The sequence below is a fragment of the Girardinichthys multiradiatus genome, chromosome 7, assembly GCF_021462225.1.
Source record: "Girardinichthys multiradiatus isolate DD_20200921_A chromosome 7, DD_fGirMul_XY1, whole genome shotgun sequence".
Classification (NCBI taxonomy): Eukaryota; Metazoa; Chordata; class Actinopteri; order Cyprinodontiformes; family Goodeidae; genus Girardinichthys; species Girardinichthys multiradiatus.
In genome coordinates this window covers 43,218,696-43,232,507 of record NC_061800.1, presented here as the reverse complement: position 1 = coordinate 43,232,507, position 13,812 = coordinate 43,218,696, and the positions used below count along the sequence as shown (strand labels likewise).

Here is a 13,812-nt window from a genome sequence, read left to right as displayed (position 1 = left end):
CACACTTTAACCTCAGTGTAAATCCAACGTTTCATTGCAGTCACTCAGCTTCTCTGGACCCTCTGTGTCTTTGCTGAGGCTGCCTGCCTCCTCTCCCCCATCACCCCTTTTTCATGGGTCGAACTTGTTTTCCATCCAAGGTCAAATCTTTGTAGACCTAAATTAAATTACCAGAATCCTTTCAAATTTTTTAATTAGGGTTTTTTGCGAGAACATTGCTAAGAGTGAGGAGGACAGAGATGAAGAGAAGACAGATGACTGGATGACCGGCAGGAAGAACAGAATGAAGGAGAGGGTCTCAGATGACAGGTTTGTTCACTAGTTTTGTCAAATGATAAAATCTGACCACAACTCCAGTTACTTCTATTAAGGCCCCTTTTCAAATACTGCAACCTAATAAAATCTAATTGTTATCAGAAAATGTCAGAATACTTTTAATCCAAACCTTTGTAGAAGCTAAATATAAAAACAGGGTTGAATCCTTTCACAGTATAGTTAATTATTGCTGTCATCACCATAGCTTGTTTTTATTTTACTTTGTTCATCAGTGGGTTTTTCTGTTCAAGTTTCTACTGCCAAGGACCCCAAGACTAACTGGATATGCCTGAAGTGATGTTCTGATGTCCTTTTGTTGAACACAATATATTTCCGTAGGGTTTCAAAAGTTATTGAAATGGTCCTGAAGACCAAGTCCAGTCAGTCAGGCCTGCACTTGTATAGTGTCTTATCAAGTATCCAGAGACCCCAAAGCGCTTTACACTACAATCAGTCATCCACCCATTCACACACTGACGGTGGTGAGATACATTGTAGCCACAGCTGCCCTCAGGCAGACTGACAGAAGTGAGGCTGCCCTCAGACCACCGTCAGCAGGCAAGTCGGGTGAGGTGTTTTGCCCAAGGACACAACGACTGAGATAGACAGAGCAGGGGTTCGAACCAGCAACCCACTCGTTACAGGACAAGCTCATAGTACTGCAGCCACCGTCGACCCATTAGTCAAGTCACAAGGTGCCTGTTAGTCAGGCTACCCAGCTGTAAGCTTTATGAAAAAATAAGAGTTTTAGGCCTGGCTTACCTCCAGTAAGCTGTGGTGGAAAGGAAATGTTCTGTTAGAGTTGACTAACAGTTGCATTTTAAAAGGGCTACATATTCTTGATTTGCAGAAACTGTGATCCATTTTCTGAATTTCAATCACTCTCTGGAGTTTTTCTCATTCCTTCATAAGACTGTAAACATAAGTAGAGATGTAGAGAAATGTGAACCTGTTGGATTATCAGGTGATTAAATGGTCAAAAGATAAATGTCTTAGATTTAAATGTATTTAATTTAACACACAGAATATAATCTTTGGTTTGTTTGTCCTTCCAGCCTCTCAGGATTCTTTGACTGTGACAGTGGAGGTTTATACGGGGGCCCAAACTGTGGTGCTGCCCTGCCAGTACAGCCGAGAATTAGTAGAACTTGTCACAGTGAAATGGAGCCGCTTGGATCTTGATCCCAATATTGTCCATCTACGACGAGAAGAAGACGACAAACTTGCACAAAATCAGCTTTTCAGAGGAAGAACATCATTGATAGTCGATGCTCTAGACTCTGGTGACTTCAACCTCACTCTGAAAGAACCACAACTTTCTGACAGCGGAATCTACATCTGCAGCCTTCGTCAAGAAAAAGAGGAAATATTGTTGTCAGACATTCAGCTGAATGTCAGAGGTCAGTTACCTTGGTGTACACACACACACACACACACACACACACACACACACACACACACACACACACACACACACACACACACACACACACACACAAACACACACTATATGGGCAAAAGTAATGGGTCATGCCCAGCAATTATTGAATCCAGGTGTTATCATCATACATAGAGAACATTTTCTCTTCTGTTTGTGAAACTCAGTTCTTCCTTCTTTGTTCAGTTTGTCTCAGAACAATAAATGAAAATCCAACTAGAAGAATATAAAACATTTTCCAGTATTCCAGGTCCCTCCATCTGCTTATTGAATTCAGGTGTTTCAATCACCTCCATGACCACAGGTGTATAAATCCAGCAGGTAGAGATGCAGGCTGCAGTGATAGAATGGGTCGCTCTCAGAAGCTCAGAATTAGCTTTATTTGCCAGGTTTGTTCAAACAAGGAATTTGGATTCGGTTCCACTTTGCTCTTAATGAGAACTTTTTTTCAGAAACATAAAAGAGAAATAAAAACATTTTTGTAAATATACCGTGTTTTTACAAAAAAGAAAGACGTTGAATTGTACAAATATTCATGGTATCAATCTGACTGTTAGATGTTCATCAGAGAGACAGCCTGGGGGAAGAAACTGTGGCGGCTGCTTTTAGCTTCAGTGAATTACAGCAAGGCATCATGATGGGATGCAACCTGGACCATAAGTCTAGTCATGGAATATCCTCACTAGTAAATATGCTGCTGTCTACTGTTAGTGGTGTTATAACAAAGTGGAACGGACTGAGAGCAACTGAGCCATGAATCGATACGTCACATAAAACCACAGAGCAAAGTCAGCAGATGCTGAAGGTGAGGAAACATAATGCAGGTGATAACTGTGGTGGTGTCATCATGATAGGTTGGTAATGAAAACAGCAGAGAAAAGCCTCTGTGTCCAGGACTAAGAGAACAGGAGGACCATCAGTAGGACCTGAATGCTCCCCAGGCGCCGCACAATGGCAGCCCACTGCTGCCTAAGGGGATGGGTTACATGCAGAGGACAAATTTCATTAGAATGTACAAATGCAATGACAAAAATAAAGATTATTCTATTCTCGTCTCGTTTCGTCGTCTTCCGCTTATCCGGGACTAGGTCACGGGGGCAGCAGACTCAACAGAGACGCCCAGACGTCCCTCTCCCCAGACACCTCCTCCAGTTCCTCCAGGGGGAGCCCAAGGCGCTCCCAGGCCAGCCGAGAGACATAGTCCCTCCATCGTGTCCTGGGCCGTCCCCTGGGCCTCCTCCCGGTGGGACGTGCCTGGAACACCTCCCGAGGAAGGCGTCCAGGAGGCATCCGGTATAGATGCCCGAGCCACCTCAACTGGCTCCTCTCAATGTGGAGGAGCAGCAGCTCAACTCCGAGCCCCTCCCGGATGGCCGAGCTCCTCACCCTATCTCTAAGGGAGTGCCCGGCCACCATACGGAGGAAGCTCATTTCAGCCGCTTGTATCCGTGATCTCGTTCTTTCGGTCATGACCCAAAGTTCATGGCCATAGGTGAGGGTAGGAACGTAGACCGACCAGTAAATTGAGAGCTTTGCTTTTCGGCTCAACTCTCTCTTCACCATAACAGACCGGCACAGCGCCCCCATTACTGTGGCAGCCACACCGATCCGTCTGTCGATCTCCCGCTCCATTCTTCCCTCACTCGTGAACAAGACCCCGAGATACTTAAACTCCTCCACTTGAGGCAGGAACTCCCCTCCAACCTGAAGAGGACAAGCCACCCTTTTACCACGCAATGTTGAAGAGGCGTGTCAACCATGACAGCCCAACAACATCCAGAAATTTGAGGTACTCAGGGCGGATCTCATCCACCCCCGAAGCCTTGCCACCGCGGAACTTTTTAACCACCTCGGTGACTTCAGCCTGGGTGATGAAAGAGTCCAACCCCGAGTCCCCAGCCTCTGTTTCCACCACGGAATGCGTGATGGCAGGATTGAGGAGATCCTCGAAGTACTCCTTCCACCGCCCGATAATGTCTTCAGTCGAGGTCAGCAGTCTCCCGCCCCCACTATAAACAGTGTTGGCGAAGCACTGCTTCCCCCTCCTGAGACAATGGACGGTTTGCCAGAATCACTTCGAGGCCAACCGGTGGTCCTTTTCCATGGCCTCACCGAACTCCTTCCAGGCCCGAGTTTTTGCCTCTGCCACAACCCGGGCCGCAGCACGCTTGGCCTCACGGTACCCGTCAGCCGCCTCAGGAGTCCCACAAGCCAACCACAGCCGATAGGACTCCTTCTTCAGCTTAACAGCATCCTTTACTGCCGGTGTCCACCACCGGGTTCTGGGATTGCCGCCGCGACAGGCACCGCAGACCTTACGGCCACAGCTACGGACAGCAGCATCGACAATAGATGCGGAAAACATGGTCCACTCGGACTCTATGACTCCAACATCCCCCGGGATCTGGTCGAAGCTCTCCCTATTCTATTAGTTTCTTGAAACTGAAGCAACAACATGAAAAAAAGAATAAAAAATACAACAATATGTGCAGATGTATTTATAGAGTTTGTAAAGATGTGAAAGTTCTGTTAACAGGTTAAATGTTCAACAGTACAATTTTGGATTTGTGACATGGTTCCTCGGAGGAATGCTATGGCAGAATGAGAGGTTCTACTGGGTTCTGTTCCCACTTAGATCCAATTTCACCTTGAGAAAATTCATAACAAATTACATTTTCACCCTCTGAAACTAAAACCCAGATAATTGTTTCAACTTGTGAGCATCTGAACACATACGGTCAACACCGACATTACAGAAAAAACAGAACTTGGTTCACTCCAAAACGTTCATTCGTTGTCCAAACACAACTATGAATCAAAACCCAAAACATATAATAAGCTCAAAGAAACTAAAACCTACCATTTTTTACCTAGGAGAAAATTATATGTTTAGGGTTATCGCTCATATCATCAGGAAATATAATGGGACGACTCTTTATTAAACTTTCCAGAAAAATCATTAACTGTTGAGTATTGTGACCTGCAAAGCCTGAAAATAAATCCCAGTACAACTATTTGTACTGGGACTTGGGTAGAGAAATCAGCATTTTTTCTTTTTTCCCCTTCTTCATTTCACAACACGTAATTATAATGGTTAATTCCAGTATTACCACATGTAAAGTAGACAAATATTATTGACATTCAAGTTAGAATGTCGGATACAGATAGATTAGTTATAAAGGGAATCACTGTCATCAGAAAAGGAAAAAGGTTATTCTGTCTAGCAGTGGCATCTCGTCACCCTTTGGCGTCGTCAAGTAGTGAAAGTTAAAAAATTAATTCATATTTAAACCTGTTACAATTAACCTTTTATGCATAAATAATCTGTGCAATTGTTTTTCATGCCATCAAGTAAATCAAATGTATCATTTGATGCACCTACAACCAAGTCTTAAATATAACATTATTTTTAATCTGATCAGAAGGCAGTGGTTCATATATTCTTATTGAAACTATAGAGTGAACAGCATTTGTCCTCCTATCTGTAAGTCTTAAAGGGGTGAAAGTTTATCCAAGTTTAATTACTGTAATTATTTGTTGTGAGGTTTTTGAAAAACCCAACATTTGGATTCGGACAAAGCTAAAGGCTAACTGGTTGTGCTGAAATCCTAAATCTTAATGTCATCTGTAAGCTTGTCACCTTAACTACGTTACATTATCGTTTTCCTTCCAGTTCATAAAGGAGTTTTTACACAAGTGATCCTGCAAAATCTATAAGACACATGTTATTTTATGTCAATGTTAACTTCATCCTCTCAATGCTACAGGGTTTGGACAATGAAAGTGAAACACCTGGTTTTAGACCACAATAATTTATTAGTATGGTGTAGGGCCTCCTTTTGCGGCCAATACAGCGTCAATTCGTCTTGGGAATGACATATACAAGTCCTGCACAGTGGTCAGAGGGATTTTAAGCCATTCTTCTTGCAGGATAGTGGCCAGGTCAATACGTGATACTGGTGGAGGAAAACGTTTCCTGACTCGCTCCTCCAAAACACCTCAAAGTGGCTCAATCATATTTAGATCTGGTGACTGTGCAGGCCATGGGAGATGTTCAACTTCACTTTCATGTTCATCAAACCAATCTTTCACCAGTCTTGCTGTGTGTTTTGGTGCATTGTCATCCTGATACACGGCACCGCCTTCAGGATACAATGTTTGAACCATTGGATGCACATGGTCCTCAAGAATGGTTCGGTGGTCCTTGGCAGTGACACGCCCATCTAGCACAAGTATTGGGCCAAGGGAATGCCATGATACATATTTCACATTGTCCACAGCCCAAGATTTGCGCTCCTTGCACCATTGAAACCGACGTTTGGCATTGGCATGAGTGACCAAAGGTTTGGCTATAGCAGCCCGGTCGTGTATATTGACCCTGTGGAGCTCCCGACGGACAGTTCTGGTGGAAACAGGAGAGTTGAGGTGCACATTTAATTCTGCCGTGATTTGGGCAGCCGTGGTTTTATGTTTTTTGGATACAATCCGGGTTAGCACCCTAACATCCCTTTCAGACAGCTTCCTCTTCCGTCCACAGTTAATCCTGTTGGATGTGGTTCGTCCTTCTTGGTGGTATGCTGACATTACCCTGGATACCGTGGCTCTTGATACATCACAAAGACTTGCTGTCTTGGTCACAGATGTGCCAGCAAGACATGCACCAACAATTTGTCCTCTTTTGAACTCTGGTATGTCACCCATAATGTTGTGTGCATTTCAATATTTTGAGCAAAACTGTGCTCTTACCCTGCTAATTGAACCTTCACACTCTGCTCTTACTGGTGCAATGTGCAATCAATGAAGACTGGCTACCAGGCTGGTCCAATTTAGCCATGAAACCTCCCACACTAAAATGACAGGTGTTCCAGTTTCATTGTCCAACCCCTGTATATATAATAGTCTCTGTAGATTTATTTTTTGTGTTGTCTATTTAGGACTCATCACCGCCTTACGGTACGATTCCTTGAACTGGTTAACTCTCTATATCAGAAAAAAAACTTCATTGGTTATTTACTTTTACATGTCTCTATTTCCTAATTTTTTCATACCTAAAACAATATTTTATTCCCATTTTGTTCAGAATGTAGACTGAGAAATACTGATCAGTTATCTTTTTGTTTCCTGCTACAATAATTTAAAGGAAAGAAATTTTGCCTAATGTATTTCAGTTTAAAGTTTCATCAGCTTGAAATAAGTAACCTTCCTCTTCATGTACCCCTTTTCATATCTATAAGTTGTCTTTAGCTGCTTATTGTAAAACATCCTGCTGTTGCTTTCAATAAGAAGATTAATCTATTCTGGACTGAATCCTAACAGGGATGTGCAAAGTTCTCTGTATCAGAATGTATTGCCTTATTTTGTGTGTTAAAGTACCATGCAGTGTACTGTGCGTGATTGTTGAGTGTGTTGTTAATGTGTGTGTGTGTGTGTGTGTGTGTGTGTGTGCGTGTGTGTGTGTCTGTGTGTGTTAAAATGCATGATTTGTATCACTGTTGTGTAGTTCAAGGGGTTATCCATGAAGTTTGCTCTCTACAATCATTTTCATCTGGCCATGATAAAACTGTTCTCTGTTAATCATCTGGTTTCATAACAATTCAAGTTGTTTCCATCTGTAAGATTATAAGGACTCTGGATGTTTTTAATTCAACTTTAGCCTTATTTAGTTGTATCTGTGTTTTCCTAATGCTGTTAGTCCTTATTTTGTAAGAGTGGGGTAACTAGTTTTATTAGCTGCTATTGTTTTAATATCTTTCATATCTCAATTAGTCAGTTTTAAGGTGCAGGATTCAATCAGGGTCAGACTATTATATTCATTAAATTGTGAACTTAAGCTTTAAATCTCAACCCTAGATACCATTTTCAAAATCTAATTCCCCTTTCCACATCAGTTTATAAGGCTTAATACAATTGATAAACACAAAATGAAGGGCATATATCTTATAACCTTAATTTGTCTTTGTCAGTTTTATAAACGCCATACAATTTTAACGATAATAAGCCGTCACTCTGCTGCGCCCGCCACTCAGAATGCTTTTTCATTTTCAAGTTCTGGGCAGTACTTTGCGGGCAGACCACAAAAACGAAAAAGCAATGTCTGCTTTGTTTTCTTTTTGAGTAAGGCATAACATGTGCAGTCGTGAAGAAGAAAATGCAAATAGGATGATTGATTACTAATTTCATTTATGGGTCAAATAATGCAGCAACATTCTTAAAATGAAAAAGCATTTCTGAAAATGCTTTTTTATTTCAAATATGGTAACTATTTGCTTCCATATTCACAGGTCTCCTGGATTGTATTTGTGTTGAGGTATAAATATTGATTATTGACCATGACTGTATAGATAATGAAAGACAACACTTTGAGACTGATCATTTTTTTGTTTGATGTATTTATTTTTTATGTTTTCTGTACGAAAGTAATAAAAAACCAATTTAATTTAGGGTGATTACATGATGTATGTTTCAATTGAAGTGATTGCTTTGCACAATTGAGAATCTGTTGCTACAGCCTGAGCTGTTCCTTCCACGGACCGGATTAGGAACCACCTGAGATGTTGACGTAGGACGTCTCCAATGTGAAGGCCTCCTGGTTCCCTGGAGGGTGATAGGACAAAATTTGTTCCACGGATTTCTACTTTTTTGGTTTTTTTTAGATCTCAGACAATTTTTTGTTGCTACTTTTTGGGTCAGATCTGATACCACAAACAAAAACTGATGCATCAGAATTATTAAAAACTCAACTGAAATACAAACCAAAAAGTGAGGAACAGTTCACTCAGCTGAAACAGACAGTATTATTTAGTGTACCTGTGGACACAGAGAGGGACGGTGTTACTGAAATGAAAAGTGAACAAAGTGAATTTAAAGTGTTTGTGCCAATGTTCTTTTTTATAGCAATTGTTCAAAAGTTTTAAATGGTTGTCAGTGTCTCATTTTGGTTGGAATAATCTTTCACTTAGTGGTTTACCTCTGCCATCTCCTTACGAATCTAATTGAACCCAAAGTGAGTAGATTTTGACATTTTGATTTTGATTTTTGAAGATAACACTGTTTGATACTTTTGATATTTTATTATCATAAGATTTTTTTTTGACTACTCGGTTAAAAAGGGTGACATTTGCAATACGTTTTTTTCCTGAATTTGAAGCGTATGCATCCATAAATATTTTCAATATATCACTATCCCAGTGTTCTTATTTAATCTCTTTCCTGATTTGCTCAATACGGTGACAAACCTGTAAGAATCTATAGAAATCAGCATTAATTAAACCAAACTGTCCCTCAAGGCTTTGAAAACTGTTCACCGACCCTTTACACAAAAAAGTACAATACGCTGTTAAACCTCGAGTTTTCCAACTTTTAAATCTAGCATTCATATTTCTAGCCCTAAAGTCTGGATCAAATAAGCACCATCTCGATCATTTTATCACCTCAGTCAAATGATTTGTATTTATTACCCTTTTTTATGTCCTAGTTGATAGATCAATCCATGGGTTTCCCAGACTAGTTAACTTATACATCCTTCCCTTATCCCCTAAAGCTGCTTGAATTGGAAACTCTGACATTATAGCCCCCTCTATCTCCATCCATCTAGCCCTATACTCTGGATTGCACCAACAAGCTGATGATCTGAGCTGCGTAGCTGTATAGTAATCTTTGAAGCAAGAGATTATTATATAATAATAATAATAATCTCTGACGCAAGGAACGTTAGACCGCCCTCCTTCTTTGCCAACTGTAAATTGCAAAATTTAATTCTTGGTCTTCATCCCTTCCAAATATACCTCGATATGAGTTTTTCCCACTCATGGAGCTGTTGATCAGGTATATCTATTGGAAGGGATTGAAAAAGATATAGTAACCTCGGCAGAATCATCATTTTAACAGATTCAATATGGGAACCAAAGTTGAGAAATGGCACTCAGTCCCATCTTTCTTATGTCTTCTCTAATTTGTTGTTCAGGGGGAAGACATTAAGTGAGTACAATGTTGCCAAGTCTTTTGGTATTATGACCCCCAAATACCTCATGAATTCAGCCTCCCAGTTCAGTTTGTACTTTTCCTTCAAATTATTTGGGGGATTATAATTAAAACCAAGAATCTGTGTTTTTGAAACATTTAATTTGTATCCTGAGAAACATCCATATTGATCCAGAATTGAAAATAATAGTAGAAGAGATTGTTCTGGACTAGACAATTGTATCAATATATCATCTGCAAACAAGGAAATCTTTTGTTCTCCTTTCATATAAATTCCTTTAATGTCCTTGTTCTGCATATTCAACTGACTTAAGGGCTCAATAAAAATTGCAAATAGGACGGGACTAATTGGGCAGCCCTGTCTTGTTCCACGCTCCAACGAAAAGGATCCTGAAACAACTCCATTAATTTTGATTCTAGACTTTGGGCTATCATATAGAGTCTCTACTGTCTTAATAAATGGATTGTGAAATCCAAACTTTTCCAGCGCCCTAAACAAAAAAGACAAATTTACATAGTTGAACGCCTTCTCTGCGTCTAAACTCACTAATACTGCTTCTAAGTCCTGTTCTACTATTTGGTTTACGACGTGTAAAGTACGTCTGATATTATCCTGGGTTTGTCTTTGACGTATAAAACCCGTCTGATCCAGGCTAATGATTTGGGGTAACAGTCCTTCTATTATCTTAGCTAGTATATATGTAAAGATTTTGTAGTCCTGGTTTAACACGCTAATTGGTCTATAATTACTACATTCAGATTTGTCCTTCCCCTCTTTTGGAATTAGTGATATTACTGCTTCTCTCCAAGATGGGGGTATTATATTCTTTCTAAAGACCCAATTAAATGTAGATTGCAACATGGAAATCAATGAATCCCCCATCACCATGTACCACTCTGCAGGAAACCCGTCTGGTCCGGGAGCTTTATCTGATTTGAGATGAACTATAGCTGTTCTAATTTCTTTATCTGACAGCTCTATCGCAAGTTGGTTACTCTGCTCATCTGTCAATTTAAGAAGTTGAATTTTCTCAAAGAAATCCTCAATTTGTACTCCATCTGTCTTGGGTTTAGAGTAGAGTTTTTGAAAATATATTTCAAAGCTATTTTGTATATCCTCATATTTATAATTCATTATATTAGTTATTGGGTTTTTAATTTTACGGATTGAGTTCTCTGCCTGTTGCATTTTAAGCCTATAAGCTAACAATTTACTAGATTTCTCTCCTCCCTCATAATATTTTTGTCTTGTAAAAATTTTGAACTTTTTGTTCACATGATTGGACTGGGCCACCGTATGTTTGAAGAGTCAAGATTAGGATTCAATCTAATATTGAAGTCCCCACCACAAATTAATACCCCTTCTGAGTCCACTATTACCAAGTCAAGTATTTATCTATATAACCTCCAGTCTGAATTGGGGGGGGGGGCATATACATTTAGTAAAGTTATCAATGATCCATTTAAATTTCCTTTCACCAGGATGTATCTTCCTGCTTTATCTTTCTGTTCTAAAACGGGTTCAAAGCTAATTTTCTGGAGATTACTATTGCCACCCCTCGCCTATCCCCCGTTGTATATAATGATGAGAAAATATACCTAAAGCCTAATCTTTTTAATTTAGCATGCTCTGTATCTGAGAGATGGGTTTCTTGCAAGAACGCAACCTCAACTTTCTCTTTTTTCATTTTGGTAAAGATATTACTTCTTTTGATAGGATTGCCTAAGCCATTTATGTTATAAGTTGCTATTTTAACTGCTTGCATTTATTGACCTGTATTGAGAGAGAAAATCTTCCCACCTCGACCTGTATGATTACTAATAACCGAACGAATTTCAATTAACATCCCAAAAGCTGCAATGAACGGCACCAAAACATTAATAAAAAACAACACCAAAAACACAGTAACAACAAATAAGAAGACTTCCAAAAGTGGGGTCTCTATCTTGACCTTTATTAAGCCCTGATGATAGGAGGCCTTGAAGGAGAAACATCCCTCACAAACAAGAGTATGAGGGCCCTCAGTCATCTGTAGACCTTTGTACTTGTCTTTCTTTCGGTGACTTAAGACAGGAGACCAACTTCCCGACGTTACAGTAACCTCTCAGTCTTAGCCTATAAAATAGAGCTTAAACATGTAGAATTTGTCTGCAGTCTATCTTTTCCTCTCTAATAGCTGTTTGCCCCAAGAACGCCTCGTCAAGAGAGGAAAAAAAGAAAACAATAACAGAGACCTCACCGCTCCTTCTCTGGGATTACCAACCCCCTGCGTTTATACTGGGTCCTGACGTCTGAAGGCAAGCAACTTTTCTACATAGCTCACTGCTTTGCCTGCTCCTCCACGGTTCCCCGCTCTTCCACTCGTACGCCATGTGAACCTCTAAATCTGCTCCAGCAGGGACTCCGGTTGTTTAATAACTGGCACCAGAAAACCCCTGTTTACCACGTCTCCTGTCGCTTCTTCAGCTGATCCGTACATCACTGTCCCCTCCGGATAAAACACTCTTAGCCGGGCCAGGAACGGGGTTTGAAATCGGATTCTCCTCTCCCTCAGTACCGACTTAATTTCAGCGTATTCCTTTCATTTTTTCAGCAGCTCTGGTGCGTAATCATGATCAAGGTTAACATTTTTCCCGTGGAGTAGAAATCCCCGCTTTTGCCAGGCCAATTTCAGTAGTTCCTCCTTCATCCTGCAGCTTGCCAATTTAACCACAATGGACCTTGGTGGGGCTCCCGTTGGCGGCTTGGTGCCAGGGCATGGTGCTCTCGTAATTCAAAAGAGCCTTGGAGAGCCAAGCACACGCTCAACAAAAACTATCATTGATGGAGAACCTCCTCTGTGCCTTCTTTAACACCGTGGATTCTGACATTATCTCTTCTTGAGCGACTCTCTAAATCCATCAGCTTCGTGTCCAAGTGAATCTGTAGCTTCAGGAGCTCAGAAACCGCTTCTTCTGACACTTGAATTCTATTTTCGGCCGATCCGATTTTCAGCCTCCTCTATTCTCGTATTTGTTTTATTTTTTTCTTCGCGAATCTCTTTCATTTGCTGACTATTGTCATTCCTGAACTCTCTTGTTTCTTTCAGGATAAGGCCAGGTCCTACATCTTCCATCTGCTCCTGACTGTGGTCTGAGTCCATGTCCTCCGTTTCTTTGCTAGCGCGGGGCGTCTGACTAACTTCGCTCTCTCTGTAAACTCCGACTGCATCGACTTTTTCAGCTTATATTTAAGGCATTCTCAAGGCCCACACTCTTGTTATCAATTATACTTTCATTAGTTTAATATTCAGGTTATTGCGGACAATTTTCTTCACCAAATGCTGGGAGCCACTCTCCTATGCTGCCATCGCCTCACTCGTCAAACCGGAAGTCTCCCACATGTCTTATATTCTTGTCATTTTATTCCATTAAATATGACTCTATGGGGGGAGTGGTGGCCTAGTGGTTAGAGAGGAGGGCATTATTGTCCTGGAGAAGCCACAAATACCCTGGTTCGAATCCCACAGCCTGCAGCTCTGGGTCCCTGAGCCCCAGAAAGCTCCCGGGGTAAGGGTTAAATTGACATTGACAAACGGATCGGTGCAGCTGCAGCAGTATTGCGGATGCTACACCAGTCCGTTATGGTGATGAGAGACTGCTGCCCCCGTGACCTGGTCCTAGAAAAGCAGAAGACAACGAATACGACTACATTGTGTATATTTAGGGTTACATTCTTAACTTTTTATTTTTTCTTTGTGCAATGTAGGATTTATTTCTCTGGTCTTTTCTTGCTAGATGCTAAAAAAATATTTTCATTTTATGTACAATTATTGGACAATAAAGTATCTGACCTTATGTAACCTTTCTTTATATAAACTGGATTTTCTTCTTGCAAACTGACTTGAAACATATTTGTTGTCAGTCAACATTATATAAATACCAGAATTGAATTCTTAAAATGCAACTATTTGGACAAAATGTGGTTTTCTAATTATGTAAATTCCACTTGAATACTTTATTTCTTACCATTTAAAACTTAATTTAAAGTTATTTCATGAAGGAGACACAAAAAGCAAAACCCCCACAGAACAATGCTT

The 13,812-nt window shown here is 40.6% G+C and overlaps 1 protein-coding gene across 2 annotated transcripts in view; it reads left to right on the top strand.

Moving 5' to 3' along the window:
* The window catches only part of LOC124871001 (heat shock 70 kDa protein 12A-like), a 47,732-nt gene that overhangs the window by 1,392 nt on the left and 32,528 nt on the right, over positions 1-13,812 (top strand). For both annotated transcript variants that reach the window (XM_047369916.1, XM_047369917.1), the window contains exon 2: positions 1,371-1,715. In XM_047369916.1, coding sequence (XP_047225872.1) covers positions 1,371-1,715 — 345 coding nt within the window. The remainder of the gene's footprint in view (positions 1-1,370; positions 1,716-13,812) is intronic.